Raw genomic sequence first — 27103 nt, 5'->3', positions numbered from 1 at the left:
TGCCGCCTTTCATTTTTCACATTGTGAATTTTACAAAATGTTCAAGTTAATTGTGTATATGTTGTAGGCTTATATTGGCATGACGTTTTGATAGCTGTGTAATTCTCTAGGACAAGGTGAGTTTTATAATTATATTTGCTTCAATTTACTCTTAAATTCACAATGCAAATGATTGATTCCAGTTAACTGCGCACATCTCTCTAGGACAAGTTATCAAAACGTCAAGCCAAGGTAAACCTACACAAAACACAGACCTTATACAGTAGGTCTAAAATTGCAGATGGAAAAATGTATGGTGAAAAAACAATTAGAACCATTTCCGGGTTTTATGACTCATACTGTGGCACCCAATTGAGTCTGGGTAATTTAAAATCTGAAAATCTGCATTCCAGAATAACATATGACATGCAAGCCATTGTAAGTGTTTGATGTAACTTCAGGTAAAAATTTAAGTTTGTTATATTGCCCAACCATTCAGCAAATATACTTTCGCTTTGAAGCTAGGTGCTCTTCTAATGACACCGAATGAATAATGTTTCAGTTTTGATGCCTTCCCAACCCAGTAAATGATCGCTGATAGTGTATGGAATTGTGAAAGTGACAGAGGATTCGTTAGTCAGTAAATGTTATTGGGATTTCAAGGTCTGTTTTTTCATTGCATACTTTTAGAAGCAATGTTGGTAATGTATCTTTTGTAGAGGCTATACATTGAAAAAAAAGTCAACGCATCGTTAGAACAGTGAAAAAAATAAATATATATTTTTAAAAGAAATAATACATCCGGGACAGTTGCATTGCTAAAAGGACAACCAAAATTCCCTCGTGTCGAGAAAACAAAGTACATTCCCAATCTCTAATCCCAATTGAGGGATGAATCACAAATCAATAAATTAACCAGTTAACTTTGATAAACATTCCAGATATAGCTGCTGATTTTCCAGTTAATTAATAAAAAGGTTCAGTTAAATATAGATCATTGAAGATATTGAGTCAGTTGCACGACCTCATTGAGTCAATCTTTCTTCATGAACTAGAAAGTTTGGAGTGGTTTGAGCTGGCTAACAATTTGATCCTGCTTTGAAATACAGTGCTTTCAGAAAGTATTCAGACCACTTGACGTTTTCCACATTTTTCTTGACATTACAGCCTTATTCTAAAATGGATTAAATAAATAATTTTCCTCAGCAATCTACACACAATACCCCATATCGACAAAGCAAAAACAGGTTGACATTTTTGCTCATTTATAAAAAATAAAAATACCTTATTTACGTAAGTATTCAGACTCTTTCGCAATGAGACATGAAATTGAGATCAGGGGCATCCGGTTTCCATTGATCATCCTTGATGTTTCAACAACTTGGGAGTCCACCTGGGGGTAAATTCATTTGATTGGACATGATTTGGAAAGGCACACACCTGTCTATAAGGTTCCACAGTTGACAGTGCCTGTCAGAGAAAAAACCAAGCCGCGAGGTCGAGGGAATTGTCCGTAGAGCTACGAGAATGGATTGTGTTGAGGCACAAACCTGGGGAAGGGTACCAAACATTTCTACAGCATTGAAGGGCCCCAAGAACACAGTGGCCTCCTCCATTCTTAAATGGAAGTTAGGATCCACCACAACTCTTCCTCAAGCTGGCTGCCTGGACAAACTGAGCAATTGGGAGAGAAAGGCCTTGGTCAGGGAGGTGACCAAGAACCCGATGGTCACTGACAGAGCTCTAGAGTTACTCTGTTGAGATGGGAGAACCTTCCAGAAAGACAAACATCTCTGCAGCACTTCACCAATCAGGCCTTTATGGTAAAGTGGCCAGATGGAAGCCACTCCTCAGTAAAAGGCACATGACAGCCCGCTTGGAGTTTGCCAAAAGGCACCTAAAGTCCATGAGAAACAAGATTATCTGGTCTGATTATCTGGTCTGATGAAACCAAGATTGAACTCCTTGGCTTGAATGGTAAGCGTCACGTCTGGAGGAAACCTGGCACCACCCCTACGGTGAAGCATGTTGGTGGCAGCATCATGATGTGGGGATGTTTTTCAGCGAGAGACTGGGAGACTAGACAGGATCAAGGGAAAGATGAACAGAGCAAAGTACAGATGAAAACCTGCTCCAGAGCACTCAGGACCTCAGACTGGGGTGAAGGTTCACCTTCAAACAGGACAATGATGCGAAGCACACAGCCAAAACAAAATAGGAGTGGCTTTGGGACAAGTCTCTGAATGCCCTTGAGTGGCCCAGTCAGAGCCCAGACTTGAACCCTTGAACCCAATCGAACATCTCTGGAGACCTGAAAATAGCTGTGCAGCAACGCTGCCCATCCAACCTGACAGAGCTTGAGAGGATCTGCAGAGAAGAATGGGAGAAACTCCGCAAATACAGGTGTGCCAAGCTTGTAATGTAAAAAAAACGAAGACTCGAGGCTGTAATCACTGCCAAAGGTGCTTCAACAAAGTTCTGAGCAAAGGGTCTGAATACTTAAATGTCATACCAGGTTTTATTTTTTATAAATTAGCAAAATTGTCAAACTGTTTTTGTTTTGTCATTATGGGGTATTGTGTGTAGCTCGATGAGGGGGGGAAAAAACTATTTAATCAATTTTAGAATAAGGATGTAACGTAACAAAATGTGGAAAAAGTCGAGGGGTCTGAATGCACTGTACCTCTCTGGACTCACCCCCCCCCCCCCCCATCTCTTGCATTACAATCTCCCGCATTTGGACCTTAACTTTTAATTAATAATTTACAATTTTGTTAGCGTCCCAGAGGTAGGAATAAGTTTGAAATCCTCTGGAGTGCAAAAACCCTGTTATTTCAAGAGAAACATCAGTCTCAGCTCAAAAGAACAGAGAGGGATTGATAGTACTCTGATAAGACAAACGTGTGACAAGAGTGAGGGGAGAGGTTATGGATATCGTACTCCTAGTTATAAAACATACAACACAAAATAAAAATATATGTTAACTCAAGATTTGGGTGAAAAAGTCTTCATTATTTCTTAGCATATAAATGAACATGAGCACATAAGAGTGAATGCAACATTGAATACTGAACTTAATCTGTCTTGATCTAGGAACGATGTAGAACTGATGGCTATGTCTGTTTTGGGAGAGAAGGGAGTCCTTCTACCAAGCCACAGAGCAGATCATGGTGGAGACTATGTCCCTTAACTCATCAAGTGAAAACTCCTCTGTTCCTGACATCATTCCAGGAAAGTTCACTGTGGTCACCTGTAATCGAAGAGAAAAACATCTTCCCGGAACACTGACATGATTCTAGAGCCTCCATCCACATTGGAGTAGTAAGTGTTTGTGAGAAGGAGAGGTTGAACTCAGTAACCCCAAAGTTTCAGTGCAAAATAGCTTACTGTTTGTTGCATCATTAAGTACCACCATGGTCATGGAACAATATAAAAGTGTTTGTACAGCAATACAAATAAATACTTTTCAGTTCATTCCCTCTTTCACTTGTAAAAAATCCATAGAAAATACATTTAAAAAGTGTAAAAACGCCGAGGTAAAAGGAGAGGCAGGAAGTCTCTGTGACCATCTCCAGGTCTGCCTCTCCTCACAGAGTTAGATGGAGGACAACCCCTCCATCCATATCCCACCCCAGGCCCTTACGCAGGCCCCAACGTCTCCACATCAGTAAGAACCTGATGGAGGATCTCGTCGATGACTGGACAGTCGTAGTTGACTTGTTCAAGGTCCAGCGCTGGGACAAACGTGACAAGGAGACGACCAATGCTCCTCCGAAGCTCCCTCAGCCTGAGAGACAGACAGACAAAGAGAAAAAGGTTGTTCATGTACAGTGCCTTCAGAAACTATTCACACCCCTTGACTTTTTCCACAATTTGTTGTGTTACAGCCTGAATTTAAAATTGATTAAATTGAGACTGTCACTGGCCTAAACACAATACCCCATTATGTCAAAGTGGAATGATGTTTTTACAAATTAATAAAAAATGAAAAGTTGAAATGTCTTGAGTCAACAAGTATTAATCCCCTTTGTTATGGTAGGCCTATATACGTTCTGGAGTAAAAATGTGCTTAACAAGTCAGGTAATAGTTTTTTTTAATGACTACCTCATCTCTGTACCCCACAGATAATATGTAAGATCCCTCAGTTGAGCAGTGCATTTCAAACACAGATTCAACCACAAAGACCAGGTTTTCCAATGCCTCGCAAAGAAGGGAACCTATTGGTAGATGGGTATAAATACATTTTTAAAAAAAACAGACATTGAATATCCATTTAAGCATGGTGAAGTTATTACACTTTGGATGGTGTATCAATACACTCATTTGCCGGAGGGGAAGGAAAATGCTCAGGGATTTCACCATGAGGCCAATGGTGACATTAAAACAGAGTTTTTTAATGACTGTGATAGGAGAAAATTGAGGATGGATCAACAACATGCTATGATTAGGGCAAATCCAACACTGAGTACCACACTTCATATTTCCAGGCATGGTGGTGGCTGCATCATGTTATGGGTATGCTTGTCCTTGGCAAAAACTAAAGAGTATTTTAGGATAAAACAGAATAGAGCTAAGCACAGGCAAAATCCTGGAGAAAAATCTGGTTCAGTCTGCATTCTAACAGACAATGGGAGACAAATGAACCTTTCAGCAGGACAATAAACTTAAAGTGTCTTGAAAATATATGGCAAGACTTACAAAGGCTGTCCAGTAATGATCAGCAACCAACTTGACAGAGTTTGAAGATTTTTTTTAAACAATCATTTGCAAATATTGTACAATCCAGGTGTGCAAAGCTCTTAGAAACTTACCCAGAAAGACTCAACTGTAATCACTGCCAAAGATTATTCTAATATGTATTGACTTGGGTGTGAATAATATGTACATTTCTGTATTTCTCTCTCCCTTGTGGCAAGGATATGTAGTACAAACACTACGGGAGATAATAATTGTGCAAAAATGTCTAAAAACATGTTTTCACTGTCATTATAGGGTATTCTGTGGGTGAGAAAGAAAAATAAATAATCCATTTTGAATTCAGGCTGTAACACAACAAATGTTGGAATAAGTCTAGGGGTATGAATACTTTCTGAACGCACTGGTGATCTGATGACCATACAGGAATACTGAAGGAAACAGAAGTGAAAATCTTATCCTCACGTCTGGGGTGCCTCCGAGGTCGAGCCATTAGCAGCACTAGTGGCCGCTACGTCTCCCCTCTCTGTCTGGGCAGCTGCAGCCTGAGCTGCTTCTCTCTCCTGTTTCTCTCTCTCCTCTTTCTCTCTCTCCCACTCTTGTTTCTCCCTCCTCAGCTCCACCACGTCCAGCTGCAGCGTCTCACACTGGGACAAGAGGTTGCCCTTCTCCTCTTTCATAGCCTCCACCTGGGGGTGGGAGAGTAGACAGGGACACAAAAGAGAATGGACGGCAGATGATTATGCGGAGGAAGATAAGAAATCACACCAGATAGACAAACTGATTCATGTTCACTTACACACAGTATGATGCATTGCCCCATCACCACCTCTTCATCCTCCACAAACCTGGTACATCAGGTTTCCATCAAACTAGCCTTTTTCACGGTATGGTAAAATATCAACAGCATACTTATAAAGGTATGGGGGATAAAATGGCCACTCACCTGGGAGCGTAGCATGTCACGTTCACAGTTGGCATTGCTGAGGTCCTGGAGCAGAGTGTCTACCTGTACAGCCAGCTGGTCACTGACCTTACTCCCCTCTGCCTGCTCTCGTTCTCCATCCCCTGCTCCAGTCTGACAGGCCAGGTGGCATTGCTCTCTCTTCACAGCGGACCGGGAATGCTCCTGCATGCTGCCCTCCAGGTCATGGAGCTGGCAGGTCAGCTTGTGGACCTGTTCCTTGAACTGGTCCCTCTCATGGGCTGCAGCCTGCATGAGCTCCAGCAGCTGATCTTGCTGCTCCTGTGCCTCTGACAGGTTACGGAAGTCAATCCGAGGAAGGTCTGATGGGTCTGGGACAGATGGGCCAGCAGAGAATGGGCCTGCAGAGGATGGGCCAGCAGAGGATGGGCCTGGTGTGGATGGGCCTGGTGTGGATGGGGCTGCAGAGGACGGGCCTGCAGAGGACGGGCCTGCAGAGGAGGGGCCTGGTGTGGAGGGGCCTGGTGTGGAGGGGCCTGGTGTGGAGGGGCCTGGTGTAGAGGGGCCTGGTGTGGAGGGGCCTGCAGAGGATGGGCCTGCAGAGGATGGGCCTGGTTCTGTTCTCTTCCTATCTCTTTCCTCCTTCTTCTTGTTGTCCTCTTCTTTGTTCTTCACTTTTGTCCAGTTCTCTATTCTCTCCTTCTCCTTTTCCACTTCCTCCTTTTTCTTTCGCTCCTCCTCTTCATCCTTCACTTCGCCCCGTATGTCTGTCTGGGTGGTGATGCTCATCTGCTCTGAGGAAGATGGTAGAGGGGAGAGGTTGGTCGCTGCGGTTCCCGTCTCCACGGAGCTTGTTCCTATGCCATTGGTCCTAACGTTGCCAGTGCCAGAAGGTGTTTCCACAGCCCTACTCTCTGACTTTACCTTGGCCATGTCAAAGGTTGCCTTCTTTGGAATAGGGGTGCTGTTGGTCTCCAAGATAACAATGTCATCGTCATCCGTGATCTCATCATCGTCATCGTCAATTGGGATGATAACTGATGGGGATGACACATTCGTCTCTGCTGTCGTTGATGCGGATCCCATAGAGGTGTTTTGGTGGAAACCGTTCACCCTGGGTCTTTTGGTGTCCCTTTCAGAGGTCATGGCCAATGTTCTCTTCATTCTACAGAGGATATGGGGGCTTATTATGCACCATTAAACAAATAACAATGATTATTGACAGAAGTTCTCTCTCCCTTTTGGCAAGGATATGTAGTACAAACACCACGGGAGAGAGACAGAGAACGAGAGAGAGCATACAAGAGAAGAGAGACTACCACTCAGACAGTGGCCCTACCTTGAAGGTGTTGAAGGGGCTGGAGGGGTTGAAAGAGAGCACACGCTAGAGATGATGGGCATGTGGTTGGAGGAAGGGCTGGTCCCTATGAAATGAGAGATACATTTATATCAACACCTACATTATCAAAAACATCCCCATCAACATAACATACGCAGTTCACAGTAGACGTACCTGATTGAGTGAGCGGAGAGATCCTGAGAGGAGATGATCTGGGCCTAGCACTGAGTGGTGATGCTGTGGTAGCCCTGGTGCTCAGTGGTGCCTTCACATTAACTCTGACTGTGGGGGGAGCAGAAGCTGGAGACATCTGTACAGCTGTCCTGAAGCTCTACAAATGACAGAGGAAAGGAAGGACATGAATAGGAGGATTGTATTGGCTGTTTTTATTCAACTAGCTAGTCCTCCTCGCCTCTGTACTAGGTGCTGCTATATGACATATCTAGACCCACCGATGTCTTTATAAGCTGCAGTTTCAGGTCCTCCTGTTGGCGCCTCAGAGCTTCGTTCTGCCGAGCCAGCGCTGCGATCCGCATCCGCTCTGCCTTCTTCTGCTCATCTTCATACTGACACACACACACACACACACACACCAGAGCCGGGCATTAGGACACACACAACAGGGTAGTTTGGGCAGGGTACACAAAATATAAGGTAGAACAAATCATGTGTAGGCATGAACGGGGTGTGACACATACATAGACAGGCAGACAGACAGAAAAAGCTAACCTGTTGTCGTTTCCACTCCTGCTGCATTTTGGTGTTCCTTTCACTGTGAAATAGAGCACAGTTTAATTTGATTCAAAATGAAAAGCCATAATTGCATTAATCTCACCTGCTGACATCATACACATTCTATGGAATCGCCTATCAGGTCCGAAATGATTGGCACCCTTGATAAAGATGAGCAAAAGGTTTTCAATGGGGTTCAAGTCAGGAGACTAATTTAGTCTTCAATTAACAATTTCTCGATTTTGATGTGTGCTTGGGGATATTGTCTTGCTGGAAGTTGCACTTGCGGCCTCCAAGTTTCAGCCTCCAAGGGGAGGCAACCAGGTTTTTGGCTAAAATGTCCTGGTATTTGGTAAAGTTAATGATGCTGTTGACCTTAACAAGTGCCCCAGGACCAGTGGAAGCAAAATAGCACCATAACATTTACATTTTAGTCAAGATCCACCACCATATTTTACAGTAGGTATGAGGTTATTTTCTGCACATGCATCCTTATTTTGTCGCCAAACCCACCACTGACTGGTGTGCATGCCCAAAGAGCTCTGTCATCTGACCATAGCACCGGTTCCAATCCAAGTGGCAATGCTGTTTATCAAACTCTAGGCATGTACATTTGTTTGTTGCTCTCAATAAAAGCTTTTTCTTGCAACCATTCCAAAGAGCCTATTGGAATGGAGGTGGCATCTAATTGTAGATTTGGAGATGTGGTGACCCGGTAATGTGACAAAGTTTTGTAATTCTCCTACTTTGGCCCTTTTATTTGCCTCCTGAACCATCTTCCTCACTGTGCGTGGAGACAAGATACACATGCGTCCAATACTAGGCAAGTTTACCACTCTTCCAACGGTTTTACACTTCTAAATTGTTGCCCTAATAGGTAGTATGTATTTGTTTTGCCATTGCCAGATTTATGAAGGTCAACAACCATGTCTCTTTTCGTTTGTGAGTTCTTTTCCTTTTCCCACTGTGATGGATGCCAGGGAATTTACATGCATGTTACCTGATGTTTATACCCCAGTGAAACAGGAAGCCACGAAAGGCCATAATACAGTTCCTTAAACTGAGATGAATTTACAAAAGTAGACTGAATTAAGAATTTTTATGAGTACAGATACTTTTGACATTATCTTTTTTAGAACAAAACATTACTTGTTAAACAAATCTCTTTCTCTAAGCAATGTATATAAAATAATAATGGACCTGACTGTACAACGTCAACTCCTTGCCTACTGTGTTGCAAAATGAAGTGAGAACTTGAACATTAATCTGTCAAGTCAACAGTCAGGTGTAATTGCTGAAGCAGTTGGCAAAAAATTTGTCAGCCACTTTAAATCTTCGACATACTTCTTGTTCTTTTGCACGCTACTCCTCTTACACCGTTTGGATTGAGTTGCTTACATACAACTTTTTAACATCTTTTATACTTTTTAAATTGTTAAGATTTTTGTCCTTATTTTTGTCTTCCATCCACTTTCATGGGATTTCCTCAACATTCTAAAAGGTCCCAGTGTGACACCACTTAACATTCCATTCACTGTAAATGCAAATTGACACAAATGAGCTACTGCTCTGCTTTTCAAATCTGAAATCGGAACAATAATATATTCTACCGATCAATCAATATAGAGGTTTTACTAACCGTGCCAAAGATATATAAACAACTGAAATTTTAAACACATGTCCAACAAGTTAGAGGGCATGACTTCTTGGTCTACTTATCTGCTATTCAAATCTGGAAACAGGGTTTTTAAATCATAATTAAATCAGGTAGATATAGTAGTCTATCAAAGTAACCAGACCAATTATATTACTAAATGTAACTGACTATATGTAACTGCGTTGCTTCTAATAGTAGATAAATGTTTTTTTACTTCTTCCACTGCCACAAAAATACTTTTAAAAGAGAAAGCAAGCCCCACAACTTTACTTCATGTAAAGTTATCATCTAGTTATAATTAGATTTCTTCCATCCACTCTAGAGCTTAAGCGATTTAAGTTATGAATACGAAACAAACTTCTAAAACCTACCGGCTGCCCCAACTTACATTGCTTGAGACATTTTTTTGATAGCATTTAAACTTTTTGTACTACAACAACATTTAAATGAGCTCTCAATGCTTTTTAATGCCAAAAAGGCCCATAGGCTTGAATGCAAAAAAAATAATCCTTTTACCGTTTAAGCTATCAACTCCAAACCAATGTTCACACGTGCAGAATTACCTAACTTAGATTTCTTGCATTCAGAATTTCGATACCATATATACTTTTTGAACTATAAGCATTTTAATTGTTAATAAAAAAGCTCCATAGGCTTGAATGGGAAGTATTTGAATTTGCCACTGCTCATTCACCGTTTAAAGGGTAGGTAGTATAAATATAACCACATGTAACATATGGATTTGCATTAGTATACACATCAAAAGTCCCAACGCAAAGTTACTTTCCATTTTTCAAGTTGAGGTATTACATAAAACCAAATCAGAATTAATGTCGGAAATTAAACCAAATCGTTTGCACTCATGACTACTGGTTTAAATGTAATTTCTTGTTACAAATCAGCTTGTATGGTTGTTAGCCCTACCAGCCTGCTAACGTTACATTAGCACTGTGTACTTCAGCCAGTTGCTATCAACCCCTAGTTACAGCTATGTTTTGAAATACATAACTGCATCTAACCAGTTATCAAATAATGTCACCGGTATAAGATGATTCCAGAGGCCGACCCAAAACAACACTGCTGGAGGAGAGGGTGCCAGAGCAGGTTTCTAGTGAGGCTACACCACCCAGAGTATATTACTCGCTAACGTCCAGTCCCTAGTAGACCAAATCAAGGCAAGAGTTGCTTTCCAAAAAGATATCCGGGATTGTAACATACTCTGTTTCACGGAAACATGGCTAGCTGGGGACATGCTGTCGGAGTCTGCACAGCCAACAGGATTTTCAGTGCATCGCGCCGAAAGGAATAAACATCTCTCCGGTAAGAAGGGCGGAGGTGTATGTTTCATGACTAATGTCTCATGGTGTAATTGTAACACACAGTAACTCAAGTCCTTTTGTTCACCTGACTTAAAAAACCTCACAAGCAAATGCCAACTGTTTTATCTCCCAAGAGAACTCTCCTAGGTTATTGTCACAGGCGTGTATATCCCCCCTCAAGCGGATACTAAGACGACCATCAAGGAACTTCACTGGACTTTATGCAAACTGGAAACCATATCTCCCGAGGCTGCATTTATTTTAGCTGGGGATTTTAACAAGGCTACCTAAATTCAAATCAACATATCAATTGCAGTACACGAGTGAATAATACGCTGGACCATTGCTACCCTAACTTCCGCGATGCATACAAGACCCTCCCCCGCCCTCCTTTTGGCAAGTCTGACCATGACTCCATCTTGTTGCTCCCTTCCTATAGACAGAAACTAAAACAGGAAGCGCCCGTGCTTAGGTCTATCCAACGCTGGTCTGACCAATCGGATTCCACGCTTCAAGAATGCTTCGATCTCGTGGACTGGGATATGTTCCGGGTAGCCTCAGACAATAACATTGATGTATACGCTGACTCGGTGAGTGAGTTTATAAGGAAGTGTATTGGAGATGTTCTACCCACTGTGACTATTAAAACCTAAAGCCGTGGATGGATGGCGGCATTCGCGCAAAACTGAAAGCACATACCACCGCATTTAATCATGGCAAGGCGACTGGAAACATAGCCGAATAAAAACAGTGTAGTTATTCCCTCCGCAAAGCGGCTGTATAGAGACAAAGTGGAGTCGCAATTCAACGGCTCAAACACGAGACGTATGTGGCAGGGTCTACAGACAATCACGGACTACAAAAAGAAAACCAGCCCCGTCCCGGAAATCGACGTCTCGCTTCCAGACAAATTAAACAACTTATTTAGTGCGCTTTGAGAACAACACAGTGCCACCGACGCAGCCCGCTACCAAAGACTGGGGGCTCTCCTTCTCCATGGCAGATGTGAGTAAAACAATGGTTTCATGCATGTCAACATTAGAAGCCTCCTCCCTAAGTTTGTTTTACTCACTGCTTTAGCACACTCTGCTAACCCTGATGTCCTTGCCGTGTCTGAATCCTGGCTCAGGAAGGCCACCAAAAATTCTGAGATTTCCATACCCAACTATAACATTTTCCGTCAAGATAGAACTGCCAAAGGGAGAGGAGTTGCAGTCTACTGCAGAGATAGCCTGCAAAGTAATGTCATACTTTCCAGGTCCATACCCAAACAGTTCGAACTACTAATTTAAAAAATGACTCTCTCCAGAAATAAGTCTCTCACTGTTGCCGCCTGCTACCGACCCCCCTCAGCTCCCAGCTGTGCCCTGGACACCATTTATGTATTGATTGCCCCCATCTAGCTTCAGAGCTTGCTCTGTTAGGTGACCTAAACTGGGATATGCTTAACACCCCCCGGCAGTCCTACAATCTAAGCTAGATGCCCTCAATCTCACACAAATCATCAAGGAACCCACCAGGTACAACCCTAACTCTGTAAACAAGGGCACCCTCATAGACGTCATCCTGACCAACTGGCCCTCCAAATACACCTCCGCTGTCTTCAACCAGGATCTCAGCGATCACTGCCTCATTGCCTGTATCCGCTACGGACCCGCAGTCAAACGACCACCCCTTATCACTGTCAAACGCTCCCTAAAACACTTCTGTGAGCAGGCCTTTCTAATCGACCTGGCCCGGGTATCCTGGAAGGACATTGACCTCATCCCGTCAGTTGAGGATGCCTGGTCATTCTTTAAAAGTAACTTCCTCACCATTTTAGATAAGCATGCTCCGTTCAAAAAATGCAGAACTAAGAACAGATATAGCCCTTGGTTCACTCCAGACCTGACTGCCCTCGACCAGCACAAAAACATCCCGTGGCGGACTGCAATAGCATCGAATAGTCCCCGTGATAGGCAACTGTTCAGGGAAGTCAGGAACCAATACACACAGTCAGTCAGGAAAGCAAAGGCCAGCTTCTTCAGGCAGAAATTTGCATCATGTAGCTCTAACTCCAAAAAGTTCTGGGACACTGTGAAGTCCATGGAGAACAAGAGCACCTCCTCCCAGCTGCCCACTGCACTGAGGCTAGGTAACATGGTCACCACCGATAAATCCATGATTATCGAACACTTCAACAAGCATTTCTCAACGGCTGGCCATGTCTTCCTCCTGGCTACTCCAACCTCGGCCAACAGCTCCACACCCCCTCAGCTACTCGCCCAAGCCTCTCCAGGTTCTCCTTTACCCAAATCCAGATAGCAGATGTTCTGAAAGAGCTGCAAAACCTGGACCCGTACAAATCAGCTGGGCTTGACAATCTGGACACTCTATTTCTGAAACTATCCGCCCCCATTGTCACAACCCCTATTACCAGCCTGTTCAACCTCTCTTTCATATCGTCTGAGATCCCCAAGGATTGGAAAGCTGCAGCAGTCATCCCCCTCTTTAAAGGGGGAGACACCCTGGACCCAAACTGTTACAGACCTATATCCATCCTGCCCTGCCTATCTAAGATCTTCGAAAGCCAAGTCAACAAACAGGTCACTGACCATCTCGAATCCCACCGTACCTTCTCCGCTGTGCAATCTGGTTTCCGAGCCGGTCACGGGGGCACCTCAGCCACGCGATAAAAGACAGTACTGTGCAGCCGTCTTCATCGACCTTGCCAAGGCTTTCGACTCTGTCAATCACCATATTCTTATCGGCAGACTCAGTAGCCTCGGTTTTTCTGATGACTGCCTTGCCTGGTTCACCAACTACTTTGCAGACAGAGTTCAGTGTGTCAAATCGGAGGGCATGCTGTCCGGTCCTCTGGCAGTCTCTATGGGGGTGCCACAGGGTTCAATCCTCGGGCCAACTCTTTTCTCTGTATATATCAATGATGTTGCTCTAGCTGCGGGCGATTCCCTGATCCACCTCTACGCAGGCGACACCATTCTGTATACTTCCGGCCCGTCCTTGGACACTGTGCTATCTAACCTCCAAACAAGCTTCAATGCCATACAGCACTCCTTCCGTGGCCTCCAACTACTCTTAAACGCTAGTAAAACCAAATGCATGCTTTTCAACCGTTCGCTGCCTGCACCCGCACGCCCGACTAGCAGCATCACCACCCTGGATGGTTCCGACCTAGAATATGTGAACATCTATAAGTACCTAGGTGTCTGGCTAGACTGTAAACTCTCATGTCAAACATCTCCAATCTAACATCAAACATCTCCAATCATCACACTGCCCTATCCCATCTGGACAAGAGGAATAACTATGTTAATTGATTATAGCTCAGCATTCAACACCATAGTACCCCGCCCTGTGCAATTGGGTCCTTGAATTCCTGACGGGCCGTCCCCAGGTGGTGAAGGTAAGAAACAACAACTCCACTCTACTGATCCTCAACACTGGAGCCTCACAAGGGTGCGTTCTCAGCTCCCACCTGTACTCCCTGTTCACCCATGACTGCGTGGCCAGGCACCGGTCCAACTCAATCATAAAGTTTGTAGACGACACTACAATGGTAGGCTTGATTACCAATAACGACGAGAAAGCCTACATTGAGGTAAGAGCGGTCGGAGTGTGGTGCCAGGAAAATAACTTGTCACTCAATGTCAGCAAAACAAGAGATTATCGTGGACTTCAGTAAACAGCAGAGGGAGCACCCCCATATCCACAGACGGGACAGTCGTGGAGAAGGTGGAAAGTTTTAAGTTCCTCTGTGTACATTTCACAGACAAACTGAAATGGTCCACCCACACAAACATTGTGGTGAAGAAGGCGCAGCAGCGCCTCTTCAACCTCAGGAGGCTGAAAAAATGTGGCTTGTCACCAAAAAAAACGCACTAACTTTTACAGGTGTACAACTGAGAGCATCCTGTCGGGCTGTATCACCGCCTGGTACAGCAACTGCACCGTCCACAACCGCAGGGCTCTCCAGAGGGTGGTGCGGTCTGCACAACGCATAACCGGGGGCAAACTACCTGCCCTCCAAGACACCTACAACACCCGATGTAACAGAAAGGCCAAAAAGATCATCAAGAACAATAACCACCGGAGCCACTGCCTGTTCACCCCACTACCATCCTGAAGGTGAGGTCAGTACAGATGCATCAAAGCTGGGACAGAGACTGAAAAACAGCTTCTATCGCAAGGCCATCAGATTGTTAAACAGCCACCACTAGCACAGAGAGGCGGCTGCCTACCTACAGACTTGATATCACCTGCGTCCAGCAAAACATTTGGTAGAATTAAAATGTTTTGAACTAGAATAAATGGCCTGGCAACTACCAAACGTTACTGTGGTGGGAAAACTCGCAGCATAATGAAAACACAAGCAACTTGTGCCACGAACCAGCATGGGAAATATGTTGCCATTATTTTGTTTCCATCAACAACTCACACAAAGCACTGTTGTCAATCTAACCGCATTTTGCGGAAGACCTAATGTTGGTTTTTCACTCCATGCATAGACAAAATAATGATGCATGTTTCAGCCTTAAGGTCAATTATCTGCAAATAGCCTAGATATACAGTTATGCATTGAAAATATCTTTAGATGCAGCATTAATTGTTCATTATAAACTGGTTGGTTCGAGCCCTGAATGCTGATTGGCTGACAGCCGTGGTATATCAGAATGTATACCACGGGTAAGACAAAACATTTTATTTATTTTTTAAACTGCTCTAATTACCATGGTAACCAGTTTATAACAGCAATAAGGCACCCTTAGCAGCTAAGGGCTGCATCCAAGCACGCTGCATTGCATCATACATAAGAACAGCCCTTAGCCGTGGTATATTGGCCATATACCACTCCCCCTCGTGCCTTATTGCTTAAGTATATGGTAGATGGTTGGGTTCTCACTGTTGCTTGTAGGTTTTCTGGTATGAAGGTTGGTCATCATCAGAGTCTTCAGGCTCTTCCTCTACCATGCAGCTCCTGGAAAGGCAGGCGATAATGAATGCCTATATACTGCCGCGGCAACGTCAACACACAGGTACACACACAAATACATACACTCCGGTAGGCAAGTAGACATGTGCACAAACAAAGACCGAGGGGGCCCAAAGGCAGGGGGAGTGTGTGTGTGTGTGTGGGGGGGGGGGGGGTCACACAACATGTTACAACACTTTATAAACATGTTCATTTACTCTAGGTGGGTTCGGGACACACCTGAATTGGGGGTCGGGATTCATGTGGCAGAACCACTTCTCTGGGAGCAGTCTGCAATCAATCCCATCTGGCAGCTTCCTCCAGCGCAGGCAGGTGTCACATTGCACCCAGTTCTGGTCCGGGCGCTTCCTATGGGGGTAGAGGTACGCAGAGGAACAAGTTAGAGGAGGGATGGAGACACAGAGGAAAGGAGAAAGGAAGATGGAGGAGTGCTTTACTTACATGGTGTCTTCCACTGGTACGGTGCTGTTAGGATCTTCTTTGTCTCTTTTAAAGCGGATCTCTTTCCAGTAGTCCTCCAGCTTAACCCCTAAGTTGTTGATGGTTTTCCTGCACAAAGAAAATAAGAAATAAACTATGACAGTTCACGTAGTGCCACTTTATCCAGCTAAATTATTAAAAGTACACCATCTTTAAAGTACGTGGGCAAATGGCTGCAAAACAGTCCGATTGTTTTGTTTCATTGAATGGAAAACGGTTCTTCAGGAAGTGTTCTTGAAGGGAGCACTCTCATCTTCACCTATATGCGGTAAGAATCCTTACCTGTATTTGTCGGTATTGTCAAAATCTTGCTTGTTGTGGGTGGGCTCCAGAAAGTTACACTCGATAACCCCAATGACCCCGAGACCTTGGATGTTGGCCTGAAGGGGGTAGAGGTGGTTATGAGTCAGTGGTGGAGGACATGAGGCACCCGATTACCACAATGGATGGCAATAATTTTTCTTATGCACAATCCACACGCCCAAACATACAAAAACACTATTTTACCTTGAGTTGAACGCCCACTCGCTCATAAGGTTTTATAAGGCGGTTCTTGTGGTACATCATGATGCCGTATTGGTCTTTGCTCTTGGTGTTGTACCCAAACGTGATGGGAATACGTCTGTTCTGGTACAGGACTTAAGGCCTCAAACAGGAAGGAGAGAAGATGACATATCCTCTTCGCTTTGTGAAAAAGACCATATTGTATCACTGTGTTGAACATGAAAATCTAGCTATGGAATGTATTGAACTAATAGTAGTTAAACACAGGTAAGTGATTATTATCGCAAGCTTATACAAGTATTGTGTCTATGGCAGTGGCTGATGGTATTTCTTGTATGTAGAGTACCCATATTTTCCTATTTCTATTTTGCCTCCAAAAGAAAACAAAATGAGTGTCTCGAGGATGTGACAACACGAACGCACAGGAAAACACAAACACGGACACACACAGTAAAGCCATCCACAGAGGCTCCTGCGTGGGGTAGGATACCACAAAGTTGGGCTTGTAATAGTCCTTAGCAATGTATGCCAGGCTCTTGGAGATGAGCTCAGTCTTCACTTTCTGCCCTCGAATGACGATCTGCATACGCGGCTTCAGGTACAGAATACTGCAGTATGCCTGAGCACACAAACAGAACATTGAGAGAATACAATAAACAATCAAAATACAACACTAGAAAAATGGGAAATAAAATTTCACACATACAAATGATAATGCACATGTCCAGTGTTTACAAACTCTGTCCTGGGGACCCCAAGGGTTGCAAATGTTGGTTTTTGCCCAAGCTTTACACAGCTGATTCAAATAATCAACTGAGAATCAAGCTTCGATTATTTTAAAATCAGCTGTGTAGTGCTAGGCAAAACCGAGTTTGGAAACACTGCAGTAGTCAAAGGATAAAGTATTTGAATCTAGCTAAAGCTACGCTCTGTCGTGAGAAATGCTGTATGGAATGTCAATATACGAATACTCACACGTAGCGAGTAGTAACTCTCTGGTTTTGTGAGCAGCTCCGACCGCCTGTATTGCTCACTGGTGCTCTCCAACACATCCAACGGGATTCTGATGTCATAACTGGATGTTGTGAAATCAAATTCTGTCTGTCCTGTTAATGTCCTGTGGACAAAAATAAACACTTACTGTATAGACTCCCACTCAACCGTTTTGAATGCTCCATACTTCAAAAAGGGCCTCTGTGCCGACCCCTAATGGTGGAATTTTAGGTTTTGATTATGTTCAAGGAGAAAACTAAAGTGAAACCTACAATTCCACCAAGGGAGAAATCTGATGGCCGAGAGAGTGGCAATTCCAAAGGAGAAGTAACATTTGAAAGTAAATTCCACGTAGTGAAACTCAATAGTTGAGGGAGAAAGAAAGAGGGGTAAATGTCCTTATACGTACTGTGTAAGAGAGGAATACCCAGGTGTGTGTGTGTGTCTGACCTGCGCAGGCTCCAGATGATGATGCGTGTTCCTGAAGAGCCCATGGAGCAGGTGGAGTTGATGGCTTTGAGCTCTGTGAGCAGCTCATTCTCCGTCTTAAAGAGAGAGTAATACAGGATGTCCTGCAGACTGGCCTTGTGCTTCTCATTCACACGGAGTGCAGAAGTCAAGGACAACACACACAGGGACAATACAACCGACAGACTATAAAATGACACCGTGTACAAGTACATCTATAGATCATCGTCCCACCTGTCCAAACTGTTTGAAGGCGATGACAGTTTAAGCACTATGACGTGTGTGTATGTGCAGTGCGTATGTGTGGTCTCTCTATAGAAGGATATACTGGTTGTGTGCAACGCGTTGGAAGGAGACAATGGGTACGATGATCTGCTCTGCTTTAATCTGTGCCAGGTAGCTCTGTGAGAGCATGCCTACATGCATGGTGTCTCCATCTAGAGACTTGGAGAACACGATGGCGTCTCGTCCCAGACGCATGGACCCCGACTTGAAACCGTTACCGTAGAGACCAATCGGGTGCTGGCCGTTTATGACTGTCTTGTCACTGTAACCGAAGCTGAGGAGGGAGAAAGATAGAGAAACATGGTGGTTTTCTATGTACATCAATCAGAAACGTGCATTCTTATAGCACAGCAGACATTCATTTGTTTTTTTACTTGTCCCTGGTTTGTTCCGGGGACGTCCCTTAGGACGTTTTCTGAACATTTGTTTTTCCAGTTGTCAAGACATTACATGATGGTCCCATGGGAATGTTCTCTGGGAGGACTTCTGTAAATTCCCTGGACGTCACGGAGGACCGAGTCAGGACGTTTTCAGGACATTCACCAGTGTCATCAGGATGTCATGTGATGGTCCCGAAGGGGGTGTTCTCTGCAGGACCTTTGTCCCGGCTTTTATCTAACCTGATTCACCCTAAAGTAGTGGTAATGGTTCAGAGAACTGTCCATACCTGAGCATCTTGTGCATCTTTTCATAGTCCAGCCCATTTCCATTGTCCATGAAGATGAGGCAGTCTTGGCCTTTGAACTGGGTCTTATCAATCCAGAACTGCTTGGCATTGACATCTGGATCATAGGCATTATCTGGGGAAAAGACATGGAAATAAAGGATTTGTAAGCAGAGGAATATGAACAGAATAAATCAGAAATGACATTTTTCCACAAATATTGATATTTCCACTGTTACTTTACAAATCACGAATCTCTTGCATAGTGTTTGCCACTATAGTAGACCACCCAAGCCATTTGCCCAATGCCAACACATCCACGCCAAACCAGCATAGGAGTACAAGCCAAATCACATTGCCATCTGTGTTGCTAATGCTGTGGAAAACTACCACACATCATCAGGGTTTTAGACACCCAATATAACGTTAAAGCTGTGTAATGTAAAGTGTGATAGATATAATATGTCCTCCTTTGTTGCTTGTGCAACACGGACCATTAGAACAGGCTGGCTTTGACAGCTGTCACAGAGGATGCAACCCCAGCCTCTGCTGTAGATGCAACATCCTCAAAACACTACTGGAACATTAGACTAACACAAACATGTGGTCTGGTCTCCCTCTCATCCCTCTATCCATCTCCTTTTCAAAATGTTCATCCCTACCATCTTTGTACTACTATCTTCTATTGTCTAGCTCCTCCGCTCTCCATTATTGTCTGGAGTAAGCTTGAATCCAAAGGCCTCTCCAAAGGCATACTGGCGGGGTGGGGTTGGCAGTGTGTGCAGATGGGAAACACTAGGCTGATGAGAGATATTGCTATAGCCTACGCCTTTGTTGCTCCAGGTACAAAGAGAGAGAAAGAGTGGGATTGGTTAGCAAAAGTGAGGGGTATTGAAGGAAATCAAGAATGTGAGATACTGCAACAGAGAAAGATGGAGATAAGAGAAGGAGAGATTGATGGTGATAGGAGGAAACTGTATCAGAGACATGCACAGAACTGTGATGGACATCTGAGACAGTATCTGGTGACAGGCTGAATACTAAACTGGGTTGGCAGACAAACTGCAGGCTGGCAGACTGCACTGCAGCAACAGAGACCTGCCTGAGAAACGGCTCACTGCCTGATAAGCAGGGCTCCAGAAGGCAACCATTTAGTTGACCCTATAACTATCTGTGCGAGTTACATTTTTAATTGGTTACACATTCTACCTGGTCACCTCAATCAACATGTCCTATTTTTGGGCCAGATAAAACATTGACTTGGTTAAACAGTAAACTGCATTATACTCATGACTCCTTTAATGAAATGGTCTGCCCTCCTGCGGTGCCTGTTTCGCTGGGGCCACCTGCTGCAATGAACAAGCCTTGACCCGTGTACCCTGAGAAATGCATTCTGATTGTAAAACATTTCAAAATGTAACTGCAGAGAAAAAACTACCTTGGAAGCAACTACTGTTGTCCATGTTAAAGAGATGGACACGGGTATAGGTAGAATTTGTTTTCTCATCTTTCTGTAGGTATTATTTGTCATTCTCAACTCTCAATGTTGAGCTCAAAGCACACAGTTATACAATCAATATATTCTGAATGTGGAGCATGTGAAATGTGCATATGCCATGGCGAGTGCACCAGGCCTCATTGGAGATGAGTAGGTAGTAGACCTATTACAAAAGTGTTTTTAGCACATTAAACTGTACTGTTTGATTAACATGGCTACTAGCAGTAGGTGTTACATTTAGAGTTAGCAATCTAGCTAATGTGTTTACAGTTTCCACTTCCTCAGGTGGTGAAAGAGCACCAATTGAATTACGCCCATATCTATATGTAATATTAGTGCATAAAGATAACGGGAAAATCATCTCTATTGAACCCAAAAAACGATGATAATCACTGGATTAGATTGCATGTCAAAATATCTTGTATCATGCATTCCTGCTTAGACATGTTAGATGTAACGTGGTTATTGAAAACGATCCCAGTAGTCTACTACACACTTCTAAATAAAGCAATGTGATTGACCTTACAATCCCTTCACAAGATGATCACTCCTATTATTTCTATTGCGTGATGAATTTCTTTGGATGGTGCGACCAAATCATGGGCTGGTACTATCAACTGTAAAAGTTTGTGGCACCAGTACCACCAGGTTAAAACGTTACCCTGGAGCCCAGTGATAAGGCCAAGGGATTAATCATCATGGAGGCTGAAAGTGCGTGTGGAAAAAGACCACCCCAGGGACAGGACTGCTGTGGGATAGGCTACAGGCCTAGCCCGAAGGATAAAGAGCCTTATCCAGACACACTACTGTAGGCTAATTGTCAGAAACTATGGTAATATGGTTCAGAAAATATAAAAGGTCTAATCACAATGACGTCATTCGAAAGCAAATCAATGAGATGCAAAGAGAAGTGAGGAAGGCGAGCCGAGGAGGGAAGGGGACCTTGAACACCCATTAAGTTATATTCCCAAACAGTCTAGGGTATCAGAGGCATTACGGAGTGTTGGCAGTCCCTCCTTTTCTGACGCTCTCAGGTAGTTTGTGTGACAGAGCAGCCTAGCAGAGGGATTATTTCTCAGCATGGGTAAAATGTTCTTACATGCAACATCTATGGCTGCCAACTTGAAGAGTGGAGAAGGGAGAAAGGTAGAGAGGAGGGGCGAGACAGGGGATTACACGGATTTAGAATGATAGTCTGAGCTTCCATTAGGTTATATTTCCACTCATTGTAGGGTTCAGAGAGCTTTAGCATTCTCTGTCCATCTTGAGTAGTTTTTGTGCCATAGCAGCCAAGAGCAATAACTTTTTATAGTAGTCTGGAGAACGGTAGTAGAAAGGTAGAGGCAGAGTGAGTATAGGAGGGGAGGGCATGGCAGGGGAAAGAAAACGGCATATTCCGTAGTATGATTTGAATTGAGAGTGATACTCACTGAACATCAATTATGTTATATTCCCACTCACTGTAGGTTCAGAGATCTTTAGCTCTTCAGTGTGTAGTCATACAGCATAGGTTTCATGTAGCATACATCAGAAAGCTACATTCCATGTTATGAAAATTCCATAATGTTTCCAAAGTCACAGGTAATTACTGGTACATTTTAAAAGTTACTGAGAATATTCCCTCCCGTTGCAACCCTACTCTGGAAAACAGACATCCCCAGGGACAGGACCGCTGTGGGTCCGTCTATAGGACTATCACCTTAAATCTGTTTCTGGGTAACCTGTGAGAATAATATTGACGAATACATGGATACGGTGACTGAGTTTAACAGGAAATGAATAGGAAATGTTGTGCCCATAGTAACTATTAAAACCTACCCAAACCCCTAACCATGGATAGATGGCAGCATTTGCGCAAAAATGAAAGAGCAAACCACCGCATTTAAAAATGGCGACTGGGAATATGACCGAATACAAACAGTGTAGTTATTCCCTCTGTAATGCAAACAAACATGTAAAATGTCAGTACAGAGACAAAGTGGAGTCGCAATTCAGTGGCTCAGACACGAGACGTATGTGGCAGGGTCTACAGACAATCACGGACTACAAAGAGAAAACTAGCCATGTCGTGGACACCGACGTCCTGCAACCAGCCGGCACCAGACAGCATCTCTAGCCGCGTCCTCAGCGCATCTCTAGCCACGTCCTCAGTGCATGCGTCCTCAGTGCGTCCTCAGTGCATGCGTCCTCAGTGCACCAGACATATTCAATCTCTCCCTATCCCAATCTGCTGTCCCCACAAGCTTTAAGATATCCACCATTGCTTTTTTAGGTACAGGAACTATGGTAACTGAACCTTACACGTTAACCTTACACCTTAGACTAGAGGTCGAACAATTAATTGGAATGACAGATTAATTAGGGCAGATTTCAAGTTTTCATAACAATCGGAAATCTGTATATTTAACTAGGCAAGTCAGTTTTATTTAACTAGGCAAGTCAGTTAAGAACACATTCTTATTTTCAATGACAGCCTAGGAACGGTAGGTTAACTGACTCGTTCAGGGGCAGAACGACCGATTTTCACCATGTCCGCTCCAATCTTGCAACCTTAGAGTTAACTAGTCCAACGCTATAACCAGCTGCCTCTCATTGCACTCCACAAGGAGACTGCCTGTTACGCAAATGCAGTAAGTCAGGGTAAGTTGCTAGCTAGCATTAAACTTATCTTGTAAAAAACAATCAATCAATTATAAACACTAGTTAACTACACATGGTTCATGATATTACTAGTTTATCTATCATGTCCTGTGTTGCATATAATCTGACTGAGCATACAAGCATACAAGTATCTGACTGAGCGGTGGTAGGCAGCAGCAGGCTCATAAGCATTCATTCAAACATTACTTTTGTGCGTTTTGCCAGCAGCTCTTCGTTGTGCGTCAAGCATTGCGCTGTTTATGACTTCAAGCCTATCAACTCCCGAGATGAGGCTGGTGTAACCAAAGCGAAATGGCTAGCGGGGTGCACGCTAATAGCGTTTCAAACGTCACTCGCTCTGAGACTTGGAGTGGTTGTTCCCCTTGCTCTGCATGGGTAATGCTGCTTTGAGGGTGGCTGTTGTCGTTGTGTTCCTGGTTCGAGCCCAGGGAGGAGCGAGGAGAGGGACGGAAGCTATACTGTTACACTGGCAATACTAAAGTGCCTATAAGAACATCCAATAGTCAAAGGTTAATGAATTACAAATGGCATAGAGGGAAATAGTCCTATAATTCCTATAATAACTACAACCTAAAACTTTTTACCTGGGAATATTGAAGACATGTTAAAAGGAACCACCAGCTTTCATATGTTCTCATGTTCTGAGCAAGGAACTTAAACGTTAGCTTTCTTACATGGCACATATTGCACTTTTACTTTCTTCTCCAACACTTTGTTTTTGCCTTATTTAAACCAAATTGAACATGTTTCATTATTTATTTGAGGCTAAATTTATTTTTATCGATGTATTATATGAAGTTAAAATAAGTGTTCATTCAATTTTGTTGTAATTGTCATTATTACAAATACATTTATTTGAATCGGCCGATTAATCGGTATCTGCTTTTTTGGTCCTCCAATAATCGGTATCGGCGTTGAAAAATCACAATCTGTCGACCTCTACCCTAGACCCACTTAAATTTGCTTACTGCCCCAATAGATCCACAGATGATGCAATCGCCATCGCACTGCACGCTGCCCTATCCCATCTGGACAAGAGGATGTAAGAATGCTATAGCTCAGCATTCAACACCATAGTACCCGCCAAGCTCATCATTAAGCTTGGGGCCCTGGGTCTGAACCCTGCCCTGTGCAACTGGGTCCCCACAAGGGTGCGTGCTCAGCCCCCTCATGTACTCCCTGTTCACCCATGACTGCGTGGCCACGCACACCTCCAACTCAATCATCAAGTTTGCAGTTGACAACAGTAGTAGGCCTTAATTACCAACAATGATGAGACAGCCTACGGGGAGGAGGGTGAGGGCCCTGGGAGTGTGGTGCCAGGAAAATACCCTCTCACTCAACGTCAACAAAAGAAGCTGATCGTGGACTTCAGGAAACAGCAGGAGGGAGCACCACCCTATCCACATCAACAGGACCGCAATGGAGAAGGTGGAAAGCTTCAAGTTCTTCGGTGTTACACATCACAGACAAACTGAAATGATCCACCCACACAGACAGTGTGGTTAAAAAGGTGCAACAGCGCCTCTTCAAGCTCAGGAGGCTGAAGAAATGTGGCTTGGCACCAACTTCTACAGATGCACAATTGAGAGCATCCTATCGAGCTGTATCACCGCCTGGTACAGCAACTGCACCGCGCACAACCGCAGGGCTCTCCAGAGGGTGGTGAAGTCTGCCCAATGCATCACCGGGGGCAAACTACCTGCCCTCCAGGGCACCTACAGCACCTGATGTCACAGGAAGGCCAAAAAGATAATCATGGAAAACAACCACCTGAGCCACTGCCTGTTCACCCCACTATTATCCAGAAGGAGAGGTCAGTACAGGTGCATCAAAGCTGGGACAGAGACTGAAAAACAGCTTCTATCTCAAGGCCATCGGAATGTTAAATAGTCACCACAAGCACCTTAGAGGCTGCTGCCCTATATACGTATACTTGGATTCACTGGCCACTTTAATAATGTTTACATATTTTGCATTACTCATCTCATATGTATATACTGTATTCTATTGAATTCTATTCTACTGTCTCTTAGTCTATGCTGCTCCGACAATGCTCGCCCAAATATTTGTATATTTTCTTCATTCCTTTACTTTAGATTTGTGTATGTTGTTGTGAAATTGTTAGATATTACTTGTTAGTTACTGAACTGTTGGAGCTAGAAACACAAGCAATTCGCAACACCCGCAATAACATCTGCTAAATGTGTATGTGACCAATACAATTTGATTTATAGGTCTACCCCAAGGGGAAAAAGAAGACTCATCCATTAACACTGTGGTTATGGGAAAAGAATCCCATCCAAAAATGAGACACTCAGCAGGATAAAATAGGTCACAAAATGAGCGCAGAACATTGCCACAGAGTAGCCATTTTAACACCATGATGCTCAGTGATTGGATAGTAATGATTTAATGACTCACAGTTGGACACAACGATTGGACAAATATGACAGGTAACTTGGCGACTGGACAGTAGGACTGATGATGACTCACCTATTAATTCAGCGATCGCGCTGAAGGGCCAGGTGTGGCTGGTGGAGTTTGTGTGGAGGAACTTGGGACAGAGCTGTTAAGGGAGGAGTAGAGTTAGCCTATGTTGATGACATTAAATGGATAAAATGTTGTATATTACCACCTCCTTCAGGAAGCATTATGTTAGGGCTACTCCATTCTCAAATGACTGACAACCCTTGATGTCCTGACTAACTAACCTACATGTGTCCATCCCCACATCATGTGAGTTTAAAGTGTGAAAAGCACACCCAATACTCACTGCCTTTACTCATCTCACACAAACCTCTCTCCATCTTCTTCACACACAAACCTCTCTCCATCTTAATACACCCCCCTGCCCCCCTCCTCCTGTCAAACACACAGGCCTGTAGATTCAGAAGCTTCCCCAAGCACAGCCCAGGGCACATGGAGAGGATAGTCTTAAAGGATCGTCTTAAATTAGATAAGATGCATGTCCGGGTCAATATGGTCATTCTTGGCTATATGGTGGAGAAGTTAAGCTATACATCTCGCACTTCTGACCTGTGCAAGGATGAAAATAGACACTATTTCCCCCATTTGAATGGCATAGGATAATTGGATGCAGCAACAGCAACCATACTGTGACCGAGGAGTGGAATCACTGGGGTATATATTATAGCTATGAACTGGAGACAGCGTCCAAGATGGCCGACCGTTGTTTTCAACGTAATCTACTCACGTTCGCATACGCTGTTTCGTGGTGGTTGCCATCTGCTTTACAACGCCGTGAAAACACGCCCGTTAGGCAATCTGGCGCTTTGATTTGAACACAATTCAATCTCCCGGATTTCCGAATCTCTCGACGCAACTCGTTTTTGACAATAGTGGATGAGCGCCATTGGGCTACTCCGTGTGTGACACTGAAAAATATTGCACGTCACCACAACAACACCGCATGACATTAGATGAGGAGAAACGCCTCTACAAAGTATCTATTTTCCCCAAGTTCAGAAATAGTTATGTATTTATCTAGCAAACGACAAGATAGAAATATCCAGCTCCGCTGGTCAAAAGATGTTCCATTTTGCATGGGGACTGGGGGTTATCAATATCGCACGCGCTAACGGCAATCAACATTCCCAAAGGATATTGGCTAGCTAGCTAACGTTAGCTAGCTCCAAAACACACATTACATTATGCGATTGAACCAACAAGACTATCACCATACTTCTAAGTTTACTGCACAGCAATTTACGTCTAGATACAAATTCCAACAGATTACAGATACTGTAAAATATCATAATATGCTTACCGCACTTAGAGGCACTCCTCTCTGTACTTGCGACGCCATCTTCTCCGAAATGCAGAAGGGGCGTGGTCAACATGCACAAGTCCAGCGCGAGGGCACCGCCCAGCGGGACATGACCCCGCC

At 43.9% G+C, this 27103-nt stretch overlaps 1 protein-coding gene across 1 annotated transcript; it reads right to left on the bottom strand.

The window, feature by feature from the left end:
- Positions 1 to 735: 735 nt before the first annotated feature.
- On the bottom strand, positions 736 to 27103 carry LOC109869605 (MORC family CW-type zinc finger protein 3). The gene is made up of 19 exons (XM_020459848.2): positions 26984 to 27103; positions 25690 to 25762; positions 19038 to 19170; positions 18412 to 18644; positions 18068 to 18224; positions 17600 to 17741; positions 17115 to 17243; positions 16628 to 16747; positions 16403 to 16500; positions 16082 to 16189; positions 15860 to 15988; positions 15551 to 15625; positions 7669 to 7711; positions 7392 to 7505; positions 7114 to 7270; positions 6940 to 7024; positions 5622 to 6765; positions 5141 to 5364; positions 736 to 3766 (listed from the first exon to the last, which is right to left on the bottom strand). The coding sequence occupies exons 1-19, from the start codon at positions 27020 to 27022 to the stop codon at positions 3619 to 3621; spliced, it is 3351 nt and encodes a 1116-aa protein (XP_020315437.1). The 5' UTR covers positions 27023 to 27103; the 3' UTR covers positions 736 to 3618.

The sequence above is a fragment of the Oncorhynchus kisutch genome, linkage group LG2, assembly GCF_002021735.2.
Source record: "Oncorhynchus kisutch isolate 150728-3 linkage group LG2, Okis_V2, whole genome shotgun sequence".
Classification (NCBI taxonomy): Eukaryota; Metazoa; Chordata; class Actinopteri; order Salmoniformes; family Salmonidae; genus Oncorhynchus; species Oncorhynchus kisutch.
This window is presented reverse-complemented; position numbering and strand designations above follow the sequence as displayed.

Bases quoted from the DNA above. Each gene is read 5' to 3' on its own strand.
- LOC109869605 (XM_020459848.2), bottom strand. From the start codon at position 27,022: ATGGCGTCGCAAGTACAGAGAGGAGTGCCTCTAAGTGCG. The intron at 18,645-19,037 runs GTATGGACAGTT...CTCCCTCCTCAG, and splicing joins AAGATGCACAAGATGCTCAG to CTTCGGTTACAGTGACAAGA. The intron at 3,767-5,140 runs GTGAGGATAAGA...TCTGTCTCTCAG, and splicing joins ACCTCGGAGGCACCCCAGAC to GCTGAGGGAGCTTCGGAGGA.